The following is an 18,853-nucleotide window of genomic DNA, read 5'->3' on the forward strand; positions in this document are numbered from 1 at the left end:
TCCGATCGTGCCCGGAACCCTAAGGCGGGGTTTGACGAGCGCGCATCCTCGGCCTGGGATTGGCTGGGGAGGTGAGGGGGCGCGGCGGGACCAGTGACGGTTGGTTGGAGGGGCGGGCCTAGACGGGGTGACACGTCGGACGGCGCTGGCGGCGGCTCTCCTCAGACAAGCGGGAGTGACGTTTCCTTGCTCCCCCCCACCCGACCTTCCTTCCGCGAGAACAGAAGCAGAACCGAGCCCCCCGCCCCGCAACTCTCCGCTGGGGTCAGGATGGAACGGCTAGACCAATAGGCTCCTCCGCTCCCGCAAGTGTTCTAAATTGGGCCGGCCCGCCCTCCTACGTTGCTTGGCAGCCGTAGCCGCCCCTCCCCCTTTTCAGGAACCGGAGCCCGGTACCAGGGTCGCCCCCTTCTTGCTCCCCACTTCGTCGGAGTGATCTGCCCTGGTAGGAACTTCGCATCCCCATGACCCTTAGCCTCCTCGGTGACCTTCCCGGCCAGAACCCCTGGTCCCCCCGTGTCCTGGCTTCCTCCACTGGTTGGCCCTCCTCCCCACACCTTGAAAGGCACCCTCTTGACCCCACTGCAGTCTCTTCCGCTTCACTCCTTACATACTGAAGTCTCCCCCTTCTGTCCCTTTAACTCAGGGTCCGCTTTGACGCCCCAGTCCCCCACCCCCACCCCTCTCTCTCCAAACTCACTAGTGCACCATGCGCTTTTCTTTGGTTCTGTCGCTTCTGCGCCCTGTGGGGCCTGTAGTGGTTGGGGTGTCCCTGGGTTTCACGCTCAGCCTGCTCAGTGTAACCTGGGTGGAGGAGCCTTGTGGGCTCAGCCAGGGCAGCTTACGAGATGGGGGCCTGGAGCAACAGCAGCACCAAGCAGGGCAAGGCAATGCTGCCCGCAAGCCCAATTCTGTGCCTGGGGGCCTGGGCATGGAGCCTGAACAGAGCTGGGAGCCTCGTGTCCTGCCCTACAAGCCTCCAAATCCAGACAAGGCTGCGAAGAAAACTATCAGGTATTATGGGGGAAGGAAACTGGAGTGAGCAGGGAGGAAGGGTACGTGCAACTAGGGATATAGGATATGAACTGTTTCTCAAATGTAATCTCAGTTGCTTCCTTGCCACTGTTCATGTTCCTTAATGGGCTTGGGTCTTTAATGATAGGTGCACCATCTTTATTTTCTTTTCCTATGCTATTGAGGTTCTATGACTGAATATATTGCATCATGTGACATATTTCTCAGTCCACACATTTGTTGCCATATAGACATAAACTGAATTTTAATTATACATATTTATGTGAGAGGAGGCTACTGTTCTGCACCAGTACTATGTACAACAGGGGTCTCAAACTCACCTGGGGGCCACTGGAAGTAGAGGCTGGGTGAGGCTGGGCCGCATCAAGTATTCCACCCCCGCGGTGGTGGTGGGCCACTCATCCTGCGTGGCTCCCGGAGGCTGGCCGGGCGCCGCCAGCACTTTGAAGGCCGCAGGGCCCCTCCCCCGTGCCCCGCCTGTCCCGGCGCGCAGCTTAGAGGGAACATTGTGCCCAGGGTAACGACTCACGCAGGTGCGGGCCGCACTATCACTAAACTTTGATATCAAGTGGGGGCCACAAAATATCATCCCACGGGCTGCAATTGGCCCATGGGCCACAAGTTTGAGACCCCTGATGTACAATCTATGTTGTATTCACTCTCAGTAGTCCTCTGAAATAGGTGACTAGGAATTGTATGCTGAAAGATGGTGTTTTGCTCAAGGCCATCCCCGCCTTGGAATGTGAATGAGATGTGAATCTGTACCTTCCAGGTACCATATCCATTACCTAACTAGAGTAGATAAATCTGTCCATAAAATGAAGAACTGCTGTGTGGGATCATGCTAAAGGCCTACTACTCCAGCGTTCTGTGTGTGCAGTGAGCAACCGGATGCCTATAGGAAAGGCAGGATGTGAGAACAAAATCATAATCCCAGCAACTGCTCTACAGAAACACACTAACCTACTCTGATGCTGCAGGTAAAATATAGCCTTCATGAGTAGCTGCTAGTGAAAGCTCTGTCCTCTAAGAATTTGTCTAATACCTTTTAATGCTGTCTAAATTGGTGGCCATCAGTACATCTTGTGGTAGCAAATCAATTAGTTAAACTATGCACAATATGAAGACTGGGACTGTGATAAATATAATGGGACACAGTTGTGTGTACCTCACTCTCTGATTCCCTGGCTGGAGATTCGTGGGGTATTTCCTGTGGTGGCTGCAGTCAAAGATAATGAAAAGAACCCATTTAATTAAGCTCTTTACAGCTTTGTGAGCTAGATAGGACTTTAGACGTTAGTTTTTGACTACATTCAGCCTTGGATGAAAAAGCAGTGTTGGACCATCTTACAGAAAAGTTGAGACATGTTTTTAAAAGAGATTTTCCCTGATAGCAAGCATTGATTGCTGTGGATCTCTGAGCCCCCTTCCCTGCCTCATCTCTTCCCCACTCAGGCTGCTGCCCTCCTCCTATGATCTCCCACAGGAAAGCTTGGGGCACTGCTTTTGCTATTCAGGAAGTCTTTCTGTACAAATCGTTTCCTTTGGAAGGAGGAGGTGGGCTGGAGTGGGTAGGTGTGGTGATGGCTACAGTTACCATGAATTAAGCAGGATGTCTGGCTCCTCCAGAGTAGACTGGATGAATGAGGGCTGAGTCACGGAGTTGTTTCTTGGGCTGCCTCAGAGTCTTTGAGACAGCTATGTTTTGATTAATGAACTTAATCCATTAAGGTTATACTTAGGATGTATTTCATAAGGATTAACCTCTGTGTTGTTCTTGCAAGCACTCAAAATGCTTCATGTGTATTGTTTAGTTGTAATCTTTACAACAACCCTGTAAGGTAAGTCAGTGTGATTAAATCTCCATATTGCATGTGTATGTGTTTTTGTGGCAGCGGGGAGGATGGTGGGGGAGAGAGGGTGGCATTGGCAACCTATTGAGTTCATGGTAGAGGTGAGATTCAAACCAACAACTTCCTGATTTGTAGTTTGGTCTCCTAGCCAGTACTCTGTACAGTTTATTGGGGTAATTCAGGCATTGTCTTTCATGGAAGTCCTTATCCCTGTTATTGGGATAATGTACTTTTATGTCCATTGCCTTGTATCCCATGGAGAAGAAGTGACACAAGAAGCCTGTCCTGTCCCCATCCATCCCACCCCTGTTTTCAAAAAACAGCATTTCATACTGTGAAAATTATTATTATTATTATTATTATTATTATTATTATTATTATTATTATAACATTTCTATGCTGCCCCTTGCCGAAACCTCGGGGCGGCTTACAACATGATAAATGCATTTCTGTTCACTAGCTACTGTTCTCCTGCACAAATGAATCCTGTGTGGATTTTTAAAAAATGGGTGATATGCGATAAGGGTTCTACACTGTCCTACTGTAAGAGTACAGCACGGGAGCACTAATCTATCTGGGTTTTTTGGGTGAGGAGAATTATGCATACAAACAAGTGGAATTATTCCACTTGGTCCGCTTGCTGTAATGTCTTGAAATTGTGGAAAATTTAGAAATCAAATTTTTCAAGCTGTACAAGTTTTCTTTTTCATTCATTAAACTGCATATCTCCCATTTGTTTAAAAAATAAATACGTATGACTTGTTTCCTACAGTAATAACATCCATCCATTATGTCTAGACTGTACATTGTTCCAAGAGATATCCCATAAAGGCTATAATGCACTTGAGATGCACTGTGGCTGGTTGTTTAGGTAGATTTCTAGTCTGTGGCTTCTTTCATCAGCACCAATGAAGAGGCAAGTATGTGTACCTGTCCAAAATCTAAAGTCCGCAGCTTTTTGAGTAAGCTGTTCTTTCCAGGTTGCATATAAGCACTTATTCAAGGAAGTAATACCCAGTCTTTTCTGATAACATATACCAGACTGTCATACTTCTGAAAAGTCCTGTGCTTCCCTTGGACTGCATCTCTGTACATGTGGGGCAGGAGAACACACATGCATTCAAATCCTTCCTATATGAGGGGCCTGGTTGAAAATGGATTGCTCAGATATTACAAAAAATTGTAAATCTATATAGTCTAGACTGAAAAAAGAGTGTGGTGTTTATGTATGCCTCGAAATGTGGTCATATGAAATGTTTAGAGAAGATTGTTCAGTTATTTGGCAGGCTTATTCAGCAGGGATCTGCAAACCATATAAGGGCTTTGCTGGTCATGTGTTGATTTCCTTCCGTCCAAGGATGGACAACCTGTCACCCTTTGCTTGGTTTTGTGAAGTCTTTGGCCTACTTTGAAAGGCCTCTTGTAAGTAATGTCTTCAGAGCTCTGGCAAGAGCAGTCTGTTCCTTTTTGGGCAGACTGCTAGGTAGTTGGGGGAAGAGAGAAGGGTTCTCTGGCTCCCCCCAGCTTCAAATTCACCAATTCCTGATAATTGGCCATGCTGACTGGCTGATGATGGGTGTTGTAGAGGGCAATAGGTTGCGTACCCCTGAGGTTAGCATTAAAATATACAACCGTGACATGCAGGCAGTTTGAGTTTCTCCACCTCAGCCTTAGTCCAAATTGCAGGCCTGGGTATTAATGGCTCTGTTTTTTTAGCTATGAAATGGGGTATGCAACTTGATACCCTCTAGAATTTTTGGATTATTGTTCCTGTTATTTCTGAGCATTGGCTTACCAGCTGGGACTGATGAGAGCTTGAGTCTAAAACTTCCAGAGGGTATCAATATACCAGTCAGGTATAAATTTCACTGTGCCCCAGCTACTATTTGTTTACTTGCTCATATCTTTATAAGTTGCTGCTCACCTAGGACGAGTAGCTATTGTTTCTTGCAGAATATCTTGAGTCGCAGTGGACATGGTGCTTATTGTCTGTCATCTAAGACAACGTGTAGCTGGCCAGGTTGGTTAGTCATGAGTTGTGTACACTTGCAGCCATAGGGTAGTGGCTTTGGGGAGCAGGAGAGTGCAAGTGGGGATGCTGACACCATGTGGGACTCTGCACATCACAATAAGGAAGAACAAAGGAAGCTATAAGCCAAGTGACCACCATATGGGGCTGCACAATTTCTAGTCCCTACTATCCCTGGATTAGGTGACTTTCAGCCAGTCACAGACTCTCAACTAAAGTTAGTTCACAGTGTTGTTCTTAGGATAAGATTATGAAGAGAGGAGAATTATTTGAGCCACCTTGAGTTTCTTGAAGGGAAAAAAGGCAGGATATAAATAAATAAATTTTAAAAATGCAGCCACCGTATGGGGCAGCACAGTTTCCTCTGAGCATTTATCTTCCCACTGCTAAAGACAATGATGATGGTAATAACAGGAGTGGAAGAACAGGGAGTAGAGTAATTCCGTAATCCTCAGTAATTATTTTTGTGTAACTGAAATAAAGGAGGCACAATTTTCAGAAAATTAGTTTGGTATGAGGTGTTTGTGTGTGGGGGGCACACAGTTATTTCTAAGGAACCATGGCTTTTTTTTTTGTTTTTCTCCAGGTGGTTTATTTGGATTTATTGCCCCTTATCTTATCTCTGGATTCCATTGCTCTGGCTTATTGGTCCTGCTGGAGAGTTTGCCCTCTAATCTTATCTGAATTTGGTTTTTTTTTTGGGAGATAGAGGTCATTCTAATTGGTCTGTAATCAGGCATGTCCTGGAATATCCTCAACACAGGTTTCTGTACTTATAGTTGGATGCTATATACACAAGCCAAAGTGAAGAGGGGTGTTTTCCCCTCTGTGGATACACCCATTTGCTCAAAATGCCAGCAATTTGAACAGCAGTGATTTTGCAATGAGTTCTGTGTACCAGCAAGAGATGGTTTGAACACATAATACCAGTTGTGGCTTTTTTGAATTAGCTGCCTATATGCTTCAAAACCCTGTATAGGTCAAAAGCAGAACTAAGAATAGGATTTTAGCAGCCATAATTCATCTGCTGCTATTTTTTTTTTGTATATTTTAAATTTTAAATATTTTTCTGTGGATATATTTTATGGTTCTTATTGTATTATGGCCTTTTTCTGGGAATTGCTGTAAATTGTCCAGAGAACTTTGGCTGTTGGGTAGTATAAAATATAATACAATACAACAAATGTTAATAGAGATTTTTATATGGGCAGGAAGCTTATTTTCTTCTGGATATAATGTTGAGCCCAAAAATCTAGGCTGGAACAAGGATTGTGAGCTTTGGCAACAGAAGAAAGTAATGCCCTAGCTTGATTGTGTCCTCCCCAGGATGGAAATGAGGTCTGGGGAGGACTCCAGTGAACCCTACTGCAACTGTAGTCATACATACCTTTTGGTAGTTGCTCAGTTCATTTTTTTAAAGTTAAAAATGGCATTATTCTGATTATTTTGACATTTCCTAATTCCAACCCTGTGTGTGTGTGTGTGGGGGGGGGGGGGAGAGAGAGAGAGAATGAATGAATGAATGAATTTAGTCAGTTAATAATTGCCTACTGGGAGTCCAGAAGACCATGTGACTCCAGATGTTGGCTAGGAACTCGCCTTTATCTCTGACTAGTCCTTTATTATGTTTCGGAAGCTTTCCCTCTTTTTTTTTTTTAGGGAATTGTCTTCCTTAAAAAGGCTTAACTACACCAAGCTCTTATTCTTAACACTTTGTTTTTCTGTGTATTTCTGTTCTTTCTCTCTCCCTGCCTGCCTCTGCAGAGTGTGCTGGCCCCTTATTTCTCACCTTCCCAGTAGGGAAGTACTGCTGTGTGGCCTGAGCTCTTTCACTGCTACTCTCAGTTCCTCAGACCCTTCACAATCATGAAGTGTGGGGTGTTCACCCATTCTCATTGTTTGCCTCTGCCTCTGCAGTCCCCATCAGCAGGACTCTCAGAATCCCCTTTCCCTTTGCCGGTTTGCCCCAGACTCAAAATGAGCATACTGACTGAGAGATCAGTGGTAGAGACTGGGGGCCCAGGGATGAGGGACTGAATGACTTGTGTTGTCCCCAGGAAAGCGGGAGGGATAGGCAGGAAGTGGAGGGACTGAATGAGCCCACTGTGTGAGTGCCGTTAGAGATGGCGATGGGTGGGTGGATGGGTGGGTGGGTAGGGATGGTTTCCTGCCACATTTGAATAATCAGAACCTGCGGCTAATTGTACAAGACAGGCCACCTGCCTCTGAACTTCCACTATAATGTCACAGAGAGCCGGATAAATCACCCCTCCTCCAACTTGCCTGGTGCAGTTTGTATTATGATGAATCCCTGCCTTGAAGGGAGATGGCAATACCTTTCTATCCTCTTGAAATATGTCGTCTTAGGATTTGCAGTCACAGTAAGTGAACTGTGATGGGAACTCCAGCTCCCTGGCACTTGGCTTTTTGCTTTGGCACCTTCCCTGCTCCAGCTATACCTCTTTTCACAAGCCTTGTGCTATGGCTACTTCCTCCATCTACTCAGTCAGGGATTATGATTAGCTCCTTATGGGGTCATATAGTGATGGAGGCTACAGATGGCTTCTTATCTAGGCTGGAAGGCGGACTGGTTCCGTCCCAGGCCAAGTGAGATCTGAGCTATTGTCATGGCTACCATCTTTGGATTTTCACTCATTTGTTTGGCAGCGTGTATTTGTTTAACTGACCTGAAGGTTGGGTGCAGTCGCAACACATCTCAAATGCTTGATGTGGTGAGCTTTTTAAATTGTATACTATATGCATGGAGAGTTATATTTCTGAAGTCTCCCTGTTGATCACAGAAATTTAACTCAGACATTACAGTGGTGCTGACATTGTGACTGATTCTTTCAGTCTTCATGGGAACTTTCTGGATACAAATTGCTAAGCAGTTTCCAGGTTATTGCTGGTCATGTATGGATGATAGTGAGTTAAGCAGCTGATGTGCCCCAATATTTGATTCCTTTTGGTGATGACCTTGCCAAGGTGTACTCTTCCTTATAGGATTTCCACATATGATGCCTTCAAAAGGACAGTCACTCACATTTGTTTAGCAATTCACTTCAAACTAGCATAACTTACAAATCAAGAGGAACTAGTAAAGTCGTGTGTGTGTGTGTGTCTGTGTGTTCCCCTCTTACTCCACTCTAAGCTTTTTGGATGCATATATTTCTCCAGAGAGGGCACAGCTTTTTTAATAAAGTCTTGGTTCAGCATTTCTGAACTATATCTACAAATACAGCAGTGTGTTTCCTTGTTCATTTATAATGCAGTGATCACTAAAAGAAGTAAGACTTCAGTTTTGATAAATGTCCAGCATGCCAGACTATTTGTAGTATACTTGTAGTACATGCAGGGCTATTATTATTTAACGGCAATGTACTGGGTGCTATACAGATTCTCTGTTAAAAAAGACATATTCCCTCAGCCTGCAGGGGGTTTCCTGGAAACTAAAGTGTGATTATGGGGAGTGAAAACATAGAGGTTTCGAGAAATAAAGGTAATAAGAGTCAATGTGAACAATTCATTTCACTCAACTCTTCGTTGTCCCAAGGATCAAATCCCCCTTTGTTTTTTCTCTCTCTCACACACCCGCCCTCACACAAAATGCACCCTCTGGTGTATTCCCATGTGATTGTGGTATGTATGTAAATGCTGGAACTTCATGGATCCTTCCCATTTAATTGTCATTTTTTTTCATGGCTGTGGGAAGGCCCATGCAGTTGGCCCCAACCATGTGGTTTCTGTATTCTCACACATGCATGCATGCATAGCAGCTGCATGGGAATGCATCACATGGAAGCAGTTCTAGCCTGTGCCTCTGCAGACATGTACCAGTGGGAGTGAAAATGATGGGGTCTGAATATGGCTGGCAGTGTGAAGTCCCCCTCTGGGTGGTGCCCTTTTCTCAAATACTTTGGAGGGAGTTTGGGGACTTGTTCAGAAATGCTAGGCAGAAATGATCCTCCCTTGGTAAGGACAGCAATGAAGGGAAAGGGACCCTTCTGCCTCTGCTAACTTTTCTTTTCTTTTTGCCTGTTCTCCTTATTCCTGAAGGACACGATACATCAGCACAGAGCTGGGCATGCGGCAGCGTCTTTTTGTGGGCGTGCTGACCTCAAAGAATACATTGCATTCACTGGCAGTGGCGGTGAACCGCACCCTGGGCCACCGGCTGGAGCGTCTGGTCTACTTCACAGGCACACGGGGGCGCAAAGTACCTCACGGCATGATGGTGGTGACTCATGGTGATGAGAGGCCCATATGGAACATGTACCAGACCATCAAGTATGTGCTGGACCACTACGTGGCTGACTTTGACTGGGTGTTCCTCCTGCAGGACGACACCTATATGGAGGCCCATCGGGTGAACCGCTTGGCCTCTCATCTCAGCATCGACACGCTGCTCTACATGGGCCGGCCTGAGGAGTTCATTGGTGGGGACACTCAAGGACGTTACTGCTATGGTGGTTTCGGCTACCTGCTGTCCCGGGCCCTGCTCCTGCGCTTGCAGCCGCATTTGGAAAGCTGCCGAAATGACATCCTGAGTGCCCGTCCTGATGAGTGGCTGGGGCGCTGCATCATCGATTACACAGGAGTAGACTGTGTGGCGGAGCATGAGGTGAGGGCTTCTTGCATTGAGCTGGCCCTGCCCTGTCTCTGGGCTGCTTCATGTGGGCCAGGGTTTCTTCAGGGACACATGCAAAGGAAAAGAGAGTACACTTCTGTGCTTATGAAAACTATTTCAAGTTTTATTTTGCTATGATTACATATGTTTTTTCATGTCGGTGTAAATTTCATAGGTCTGGCATGAGCCTCTCCTCTTCCAGCTCTTATCTCAAGTGCTGGTAGCTTTTTCAGAGCCCGACAGGACACCAGGTGCTCCATCCCTCAGTACCACTTTCTGAGTGATGAAGATCATGGTTTTACCTTTTATTAATGGGTTGAGGAACTTTCTTTGCTCCAGGGAATGTATTGCCACATTGGAGCAACACCACAGGATGGAAGGGTGGTTTGTGGAGACCAGTTCCTGATGCCAGTAGGTGGGCACCCTCCTCTTAATGTCATCTGGCCCCTCCAGCTCGTGGCTTATTTGGAAAGCCAGTTTCGCTCTGCCTTGATTTTCCTTGATCAGAGAAAGCCTGGGCAGAGTGATCCAGTAAGTCATCAGCTTCACAACTTTTTCCCCTTTTCATGTGAGAGTAGGTGACAGAGGAGTGAAGCAACTCCAGTCTCTTCTCTCTTCTGAGGGAGCGGGGCTTTGGAGAAGGGAGGAGCTCCCTTTGAGACTCCCTGAGCAGGGCCAGTAGGCTGAAGTTTGGTTTGTGGATTGAATGTTCTCCATTCCTATTTGATAAAGATTGTTGGCTGTTGGTATGTGAATAATTGTAAAACTTGGTACCTTTTTAAATACAAGGCAATTTTGTTTTGTTTTCTCTTTTTTGACTAATGCTTTTGGGAACATTTTTGGCAGGTTTTTGGCAGGGTGGGGTAAAAACTGGTGCTGAAGATTCTTCTGTCTCTCCTCCCCACAAGGGCCTACATTACCAGTACTTTGAGCTTGGAAAGAACACTGACCCTGAGAGAGAGAGTGATCCACGGTTCAATGCAGCATTCACTGTTCACCCAGTGCTGGACCCCGTTCAGATGTACCGACTGCACAGGCACTTTGCCCGTGTAGAGCTGGAGCACACGTATCAAGAGATCCAACAACTACAGGTAAGGTAGGCATGGTGAGGATTTTGAGTCTGTTGCTGGCTGAACTGCGAGAGACTTGGCTGATTCCTCTGCCACGTTCCAGTTTCCATTCTAGTGCCAGTCAGACATGTTGGACAATGCAAACCATGCCATTCTCTTAACTTTTAGGGAGTGGTGGCGGCTTACAGCCCCTGGTCAGATCTCAAAAGCCTTCTGCAAGTTAGCAGTTCAGACATCTGGAAAGAGCAACCTGTCTCTTTCTTAGTGGTCCACTGTATGGAGGAGAAACAGGAAGAGAGAAGGGGGTTTCACAAAGGGAAGAGGGAGACAGAAAGGGAGAAAGGTCCCTGATGTTGCTCCCAAGAGAACCCAAAATACAGGGGAAAATGGCAAAATCTACAGTTCAGCAATAGCATTATTAGAAAAGTCCTAGCTCATGGACCCGCATTACTGCCTTTTTTCCCCTCTTTTTTTCTAAGGAGCTGTGCCTTGAACAAAAGATAAATTCCTCACCTTGTTCTAGGGTAGTTAATGCATTTCTTGGCCAGGGTTAACAGTGTCATTTTGATTTCAAATAATTAACAAGAACGCAGAACATAATTACAATTTCCACTTCTAACAGCCACATGTATTCCCCTACCCAAGCACACACAAACACACATTTTCCGCTCATTAAAAATAAAAAAGGAGGGAAAGTTGATTGTAGCAATGTTCATGTTGGCAATTGCTGATGGTTGCTTTACAGAGTTGAGCAGTAAATGCTGCATTCTGAACATTGGCCCTTGCTTCTCCAGTACAGATTGGTTGAGTAGGTGGAAATGCTGGATTTGCAGGGGGAAAGTGGTAGTATGAAATGCATATGTGACCTTCTCCCCACCCACTGCTTCTCCTGTGCAAAACATATTCTTTTGGAGCTGATGTTTCAGCCATGCTGGCTACATCATGCCTGGGGAACTGGTTGAAAGTGACGGTCATTTGTAGGACAGAAAAGGGCAGGGAGGAGAAGAATTAAAAACATCACCACCTTTTTCAGTGGAGAAATGACTGTTGGAGTGCCTAACCCTAGGTTTGCTACAGAATGTTTGCCCAGAAGCAACTCATTTAGGAACATAAAGCAAGGTGAGATTAAAATATGGAGACCTTCTGGTTAACAGTTACTTTGAGATGCATCCTTTTCCAGATAACCTGAAGCAAAATGTTATTAGGCATAGTGGCAGTAATTACGTTAAATGAAATTCTGAACCTAAGTCCCAGTTTTGGAAACTAGAAAACATGCTTAAAAGCCTGGTCAGCAAGCAAGGGATTGAGAGAGGAAGATTCTTTTCTGGCAGAGTGTCAAATGAGTCCAGACAGTGGTCTGCCCTTAATCTCATTGCTAGGCACAACACTGGCTATCATTATGAACCTTGACTCATAGGCTGGGTTTGCCAGCACAACAAGCCATGATAGTTTTTTTTACCATTGTTGTTCTGTCATGCTGTCTGAACCCAGTCATGGTATTTCACTATGGTAAGTTTGTCCTTAGAAACCATGATGAGAATCAATGGTTTGTTCTGTGGTGTATTTGTATCAACCTTGGCTTGTGACATTTTCTGAAAATTTCCTTGGTGTCCATCATCCTGGTATGCAAATACCAGAGAGTCCTCTGGAAAGGGTGGCAACTGCAGAAGCCACTCCAGCCATGTGGCCTGTATATGTGGACCAATGAGGAAGAGGCAGGTGGCATAGACAGAGAGTGGTACACCTTGGGATTGGATTTCAGGCACAGTGACTGATGGGATACTTGCCAACAGTGGGAGGGCTGAGCAGGGAGGATGTAAACCACGATAAAGGAGAAAACACTTGATTGTCTTTCAGGTAGATCATGGTAAAAAAAAACTATGAACCATTGCATCCAGTCAGGGTTGCTTGCCGTGTTGTGTGAATGTAGCCCTAGTCTGCAGTTCTGCATGTGGTCATTGTAGAACTAGGTAGCAATATTGATAGCTTCATAGACTCTTCTATCAGCCTTTTGATTTATGTGAAAAAAGACCAGCAGAATATTAAGATATATGAGAACATGCTGAAAAAATAGCGAAATGCACAGCTAAAATACATTAAATTACATTGATTTTCCTCTTTTCTGTACTGCTGTAAATTAATATTTGGGTCTACTGCCTTTGGTTATAATGTATTTTTAAGTGATTTATTTATATGGTACCCCTGCTAGTTGGCACTTGGGCAGTTTCATATAAAAATAATATACAAGTGTATGTGGGTAATAAAAAATGAAAATCCATTTAAAATTACCTTAGAAGAAGGAGGAGGCAGAAGTAGGAGGGGAGTAAAAGCATATTATTTTGGAAGCTAAGGGTTGATCCTTCCCAGAAGTTGATCATGAAAAAATAAAGTATCCAGGTGCTTTTTAAATGGGAAGTGGTAGAAACACGCAACTTGGAGGGAAAACAGTGGAGGACCTTCTGGAGAGGGAGGAAATGCATAGATAGGTGCTGCATTGTCCAGCAGTATCAAATGGGATCTTTGAGTATCAGGTGGTGTCTGAGTACAGATAAGCAGCAGGGTGAGCTTAACCAGGGTACTTGTAATTTAACTGGGTAACTGTATTTAATCCTTTGCAATCTTCTGAGGTAAGGAGAGTGTTTTCTTTAACAATTGTGATGATGGTGAAACCTTTTCCTCAGGAAGTAAAACAAACAAAAAATTAGTGTGGTGAACATTGTAATTGTAAAATTCAGCGAACTCCAGCAAAATTATGCTAAATCTTCTGATTGCTCCAGCTTTACTGGGACTTGAACCAAATGGAATTTCTGCTTTCTTCCTGCCTTAGACTTAGATTTGCTTGTTACCAGGCAAATACAATGAGGAGAAATGGGAGAGTCCTGGGTCAAAGAGTTTAGAAGTGCTGGGGACAATGTTGTAGCCAGCCTGGGTACCCTGTCTAGGTCATCAGTGTGACCTAAATGCACCCCAAAGGAACATGGTAACACAAGCCAGCACATTAGGCAAACTGCAAAGGCAGACTTCTCAAGCAAGAGCTCAGCTGAGATCAAACTGAAATGGGTTATTGAGACACTGCTAACTCCAGGTATGCGCACATTCAAAATAAACTTTCAAAGTCTGCTAGGTGAGTGTGGCATCAGTTGAACGTGGCACACTGTGCTGAGCAGGCAGTGCAGCGCAGTGGAACATGCAGGCCTGTGAGGAAGCTTGCCCTTGGCTTCGCTCACTCAGAAATCAAAGATGCTTGTTCCCCTACATAGCCTTTCCCAACTGGCTGTCTTGCAGATGTGTTGGTCGATGACTCCCATGATCCCTGACCATTGGCCATGTTGGCTGGGGCTGATGGGAGTCATAGTCCCAAAAATAGGAAGAGTACCAGGTTGGGAAGGCTGCTCTGGCAGTTGGTGGAATGTTTCCACACACTCTGAACCAAGTTTGGCAATCAGGAAAACCACAGAGTAGCATTTCCTAGTGTCTCCTATTCTGTTTCTAGAGAGTGTAGAATGGGATGAGTTACTTGAGCTAGGACCTCATGAAGGCCAAATGATTCCTGACTTACTTGGGTTCATTGCTCTGTCTGCCTAATATGGCTGATTTAATTGAGAATCAATTGATTGCCTGTAATATCTGTTCTTTGGTTATTGGAGTTCAACACATAAATTGGCATTTGGTTTTTAATGATTGCAGCAGACAGCCCAAGAACCTGGAGCAGAAAGCTCTTGATGTGGTTTGGAGAAGAGACAACCTATTAATATTCATGTCTAGAGTCATCAACCCCAGAAGAAGTGCAGGAAGCACTTGAGCTGCCTGGTGCAGAGATGTGGCAAGTTCTCTGCTAGCTATGGGGAACTTGGGCCACAGGAAAAAATGGCTACCTGCAGTGGTGCATTGCTTTGGATATTATAATGTTCTTATTCCCTTGTTGATAACACTGGTCCTGATACACATTCGTGCCATCCTTCAGCATAATGGTCCACCCTTGTATTTGGTTATTGTAAAGTCATGGAGGGTTAGCTGCAACTTGTCTTCAAACCCCAACTTGCCTTTCCGCTGTGTCATGGAATTGCACTTTCTGTGTCCAGAATAACTCTTATAAAATAAGCAGGGAGTTGAATTTAAGTTGGAAAACTCCAAATTCTTGACAAATACTGTTCATGGAAGCAGAATTGTTAAGCCAAGACAGGAACATAAGGAGGGGAAGGCGTACCAATGTTCTCAGCTTTGTTATATGGGCTAGAAGCTTGCTTTAGCAAAACCAAATGAAAAGTGATGGTATCGGAATGTTGCCTGCTTGTCCCTTGAGAGATCAGCCATTCAGAATTCAGAATAACACAACTGTGATTTGGAGTGAAGCTTGTTGGGGAGTTGTGAGGCCTGGACACGTAAGAATTGAACTTTGGCTTCAGGAAGTGTTATTGGACCTTCGTTTAGTGGAAGGACATGTGCTTTACATGCAAAAGGGTTGAAGTTCAGTCTCTGGCAGCTCTGAGGCTGGGAAAGAGCCTTGCCTGAAATGAAAGAGCTGAACTTTGTGTAAGGCAGCTTCATATGTTTATATAAAAGGACCTTTCTAGAATTGCCTTCAGGGTTGGTGATTTATTTATAGCCAAGGGCCTGTGCTTTCATTCAGAGATGTGTATAAGGGCATCAACTTAAATCCGGGATGCTTTGAATGATATTTGTCCCTCTTTCACCCTGATAACGTTTTACTTCATAGGACAAAACAGTCCATGCTTGCAATTCCCACAGCTGGGTTTATACTCTGGGTCACACTGCCACCTGGTGGTAGAAGGACAAAACGTCACACATGGCTACCCCCCCCCCCCCCGCCATTACTTTGTGGTAATAATGTGTTGCATCTCAGGTTGGGAAGTTTAGTTGCACTATTGAGCTCCAGCAGTGCAGTTTATGAAGAAGCTTTTCCCTTGCCCTAGTGTGGCTGCTCAGACGGTACACTTTCTCTTAGATTGCCTGTGTTCTCTGGAGCAGATAGCTTTCAGGGGGCTGCTGCAGTGGAGCTGTGTGGGGGATCCTACATGTACCGTGACTAGTCTAACTGAGGAATTCTAGAAAGAGGCATATGCTTAACTTTTTGCAGCATTCATGCCTTCTTGTCAAAGGTAGTGTGAAGCATCATACCTGACCTGGCTGTGTCATGTGCGTGAGTGAGAGAGAGGGAGATGGCGCATGTCCTCGCATCTGGGAGATCAAAATTGGAGTCAGAGTGTGGCCTCGGAGGAAGCTGCTATCTCCGCCTCCTTTTCCTCTTTCTGTAACAAGGGTCTTTCTCACAACAGTGAGGGCAAACTTGCCAGAATTGCATGATGCTTAGTTTTCAAAAAGTGGTTTATAAATGGTGGAACTGAGTATATTTATTTTTGTAGTGGCTGTTCTATACAACATTTCAGGTGACTTACAGCAGTAATAATCATAAGTATCACTGGTAGTGCGTGGACACTGTGTGGAAGGAGGGCTTGTGTCTCTGAATGAGGATTTACCTGAAAGAAGGGTTGTATTTGCGTGTGTGTAAGAGAGAAGAAGAAGAAGAGAGATGTTAGTACCCAGATGATTAAAAGTAGGAACTCCTGTTTCCCATAGGGAGTGTAACTGTGAGCTTGTGAGTGCCTGCCTTTAATTCATTTGGCTCTTTTGGGGGAAGGGTCTCGAGACTCCCCTCCCACCTTTAACTCTGTTCTGCACTCTGTCCTTTCAGCTGGAGATCCAGAACACCAGCAGCCTTTCTGCAGATGGTGACCTGAGCGCCACGTGGCCCATTGGCATCACTCCCCCTTTTCAGCCAAAGACCCGCTTTGAGGTGCTTCGCTGGGATTACTTCACTGAAGAGGCAGCTTTTGCCTGCGTGGACGGTGCCCCCAAGTGTGAGCTTCGAGGTGCAGACGCCGTGGATGTGGCAGACGTGGTTGCTGCGGCAGTAGAGGAGCTGAACCACCGGTACCAGCCCGTGCTCCACGTCCGCAAGCAGCAGCTGCTGAATGGCTACCGTCGCTTTGACCCCACCCGAGGCATGGAGTACACCCTGGATCTGCAGCTGGAGGTGGTGACCCAGAAGGGGCACAGCCGTTCACTGGCCAAGCGGGTGCATCTGCTGCGCCCCCTCAGTGAGGTGGAGATCATCCCCATGCCCTATGTGACCGAGGCGAGCCGAGTCAATGTCATCTTGCCGCTGACGGCCTCTGAGCGGGACTATGCCACACGCTTCCTTGAGGTCTATGCCACAGCAGCCTTTGAGAATGCCGAGAATGCTGTGCTGACCTTCCTTTTCATCTATGACCCTTTTGAGGCACAGCAGGTGGCTCAGAATGACGTCTTTGGGGCAGTGAAGGCCCACATCACGGAGTATGAACGGCGCTACACGCAGGTGAAGATCCCCTGGATTAGTGTCAAGACAGATGCACCCTCCCAGATCAAAGTGATGGACATCATCTCCAAGAAGCACCCCGTGGACACCCTCTTCTTCGTGGCTGGCGTGAGCACCGAGGTCACCACGGAGTTCCTCAACCGGTGCCGCATGAACACCATCAACAGCTGGCAGGTTTTCTTCCCCATCCACTTCCAGGGCTACAACCCCACTATTGCATTCCACAACCAGCCCTCACCCCTTTCTGGCCTGGACCTGGTACGGGATGCCGGTCATTTTGACCGTGATGCTTTCAGCGAAGCTTGCTTCTACAACGCTGACTACATGGCAGCCCGCACCCGCATGGCCGCTGACGCCCAGGACAACGAAGACATCCTGGAGACGATGGACATCTATGACCTCTTTGTCAAATACTCAAGTCTGCATGTCTTCCGTGCGGTGGAGCCTGCCCTGCTGCAGCATTACCGACCCCACAGCTGCAACCCCCGGCTGAGCGAGGAGCAGTATCATCGCTGTGTGCAGAGCAGCCTGGAGGGCCTGGGGTCCCGTGCGCAGCTGGCCATGGTGCTTTTTGAGCAGGAGCAGGGCAACAGCACATGAGAACTGGGCCGGGGCCAGCTGACCTCTCCCACTCCCCTCCCTTTGTGCCCGGAGTGGCAGAGGAAAACCAGAAGGCTCTGGACCATGAGTGCTGTTTCGGCTGGCCTTCTGGGTCACATTGTGGACAATAGATGAGAAGGGGAACCCCTGTGTTTCTCTTGCTCTGTTTGGCGATGCGGCTCCCCCGTTCCCGGGCAGGCAGGACCTGCCTTGGGTCTTCCTCCCTCTGACTGCTCAGTGCTGCAGCTCCTGCCTTGTGGGTGGCGGGACTCTTGGAAAAAGGGCCTCCTACATAAACTGCAGGGGGTGGGGGGTGGGGGGTGGTTGAAGGAGAGGAGGCAGGGCTGCTGGATTGTGAGACAGAAGGGGAACGAGAAGACCCAGCCTCTCCGGAGCACCATTCAGTCCTATGGATGCCATGTTGGTGTTAACTTAATGAACCCTCCAGACTGGTGTGGTGGGGAGGACAGAGGGATCCCCTTTGTTTTTGTCCCAAGGACACCACGACTCAGGCTGCTTCAGCCTTTGATTAGTGTTGATAGGGGTAAAAGGGTGGTGCAGACCAGGCAAGAGCCTTCAGTGGGAGAGTCAAGCTGTGTCCCTGTTGCCAGGCTGGCTCTGGCATGATGGGGCGATTCCTTTTTCTGCTGCAACGTACAGCAGCCTCTTTTGCCACCTCCTGGGCTGGTAGTTGGTGGACTTTCCAGTATTGTAGCCATGCTCAGTTGCCTAGAGCTCTCCAGCAGAGTGGATTGTGTTGGTCAGTCTGGCGCTGGGACCAGGAAGCAGGCCCAGGATGGGGGAGCAGACAAAACTCGGCTCTCCAGTGGATTGATATTTAACATGGGGTTGGTGACTAAAATTTGTTTTGCATTTTAATAAATTGAAGCAAAGCATAGAAAGGTTTGGTTATGATTTTCTGTTGTAGGTGGGGACAGATTGTGGAACAACAGGTGGGGATTATTTATATATTCCCTGAAGACTAAAAAAGAGCAGCCGTATCTTTGGAAAAGGGCTGAAAAAGCAGCATCAAGTGGAGTACGTGGTGTGTAGCAGGCTAAAGCTGATTGCTTTCTGTCAATTCCAGCTGACCCTTGGCTATGTTGTTCTGATTTTATAGAATGCCTGCAAACATTTTACTCACTTGTGAGGAAGGATCAAGTCATAGAATTTATGTTTTTTAATGGAACTGAAACACCAGCTTAGGTGGGACGTGGAGGAATCTTCACAAAAGACTTGTTTGTGGTTGGCTGGAAAGGG

At 46.4% G+C, this 18,853-nt stretch overlaps 1 protein-coding gene across 2 annotated transcripts; it reads left to right on the plus strand.

Moving 5' to 3' along the window:
* Nucleotides 1-161: 161 nt before the first annotated feature.
* CHPF (chondroitin polymerizing factor) lies at nucleotides 162-18,491 on the plus strand. 2 transcript variants are annotated; one of them, XM_044438416.1, is made up of 4 exons: nucleotides 162-1,014; nucleotides 8,974-9,538; nucleotides 10,453-10,635; nucleotides 16,328-18,491. In XM_044438416.1, the coding sequence occupies exons 1-4, from the start codon at nucleotides 710-712 to the stop codon at nucleotides 17,591-17,593; spliced, it is 2,319 nt and encodes a 772-aa protein (XP_044294351.1). In that variant the 5' UTR covers nucleotides 162-709; the 3' UTR covers nucleotides 17,594-18,491. The 2 variants fall into 2 exon arrangements, with proteins under 2 accessions (XP_044294351.1, XP_044294352.1); XM_044438417.1 differs by lacking the exon at nucleotides 162-1,014 and adding an exon at nucleotides 2,286-2,876.
* Nucleotides 18,492-18,853: the final 362 nt, after the last annotated feature.

The sequence above is a fragment of the Varanus komodoensis genome, unplaced genomic scaffold, assembly GCF_004798865.1.
Source record: "Varanus komodoensis strain SLA01 unplaced genomic scaffold, ASM479886v1 scaffold32, whole genome shotgun sequence".
NCBI classification, from domain to species: Eukaryota; Metazoa; Chordata; class Lepidosauria; order Squamata; family Varanidae; genus Varanus; species Varanus komodoensis.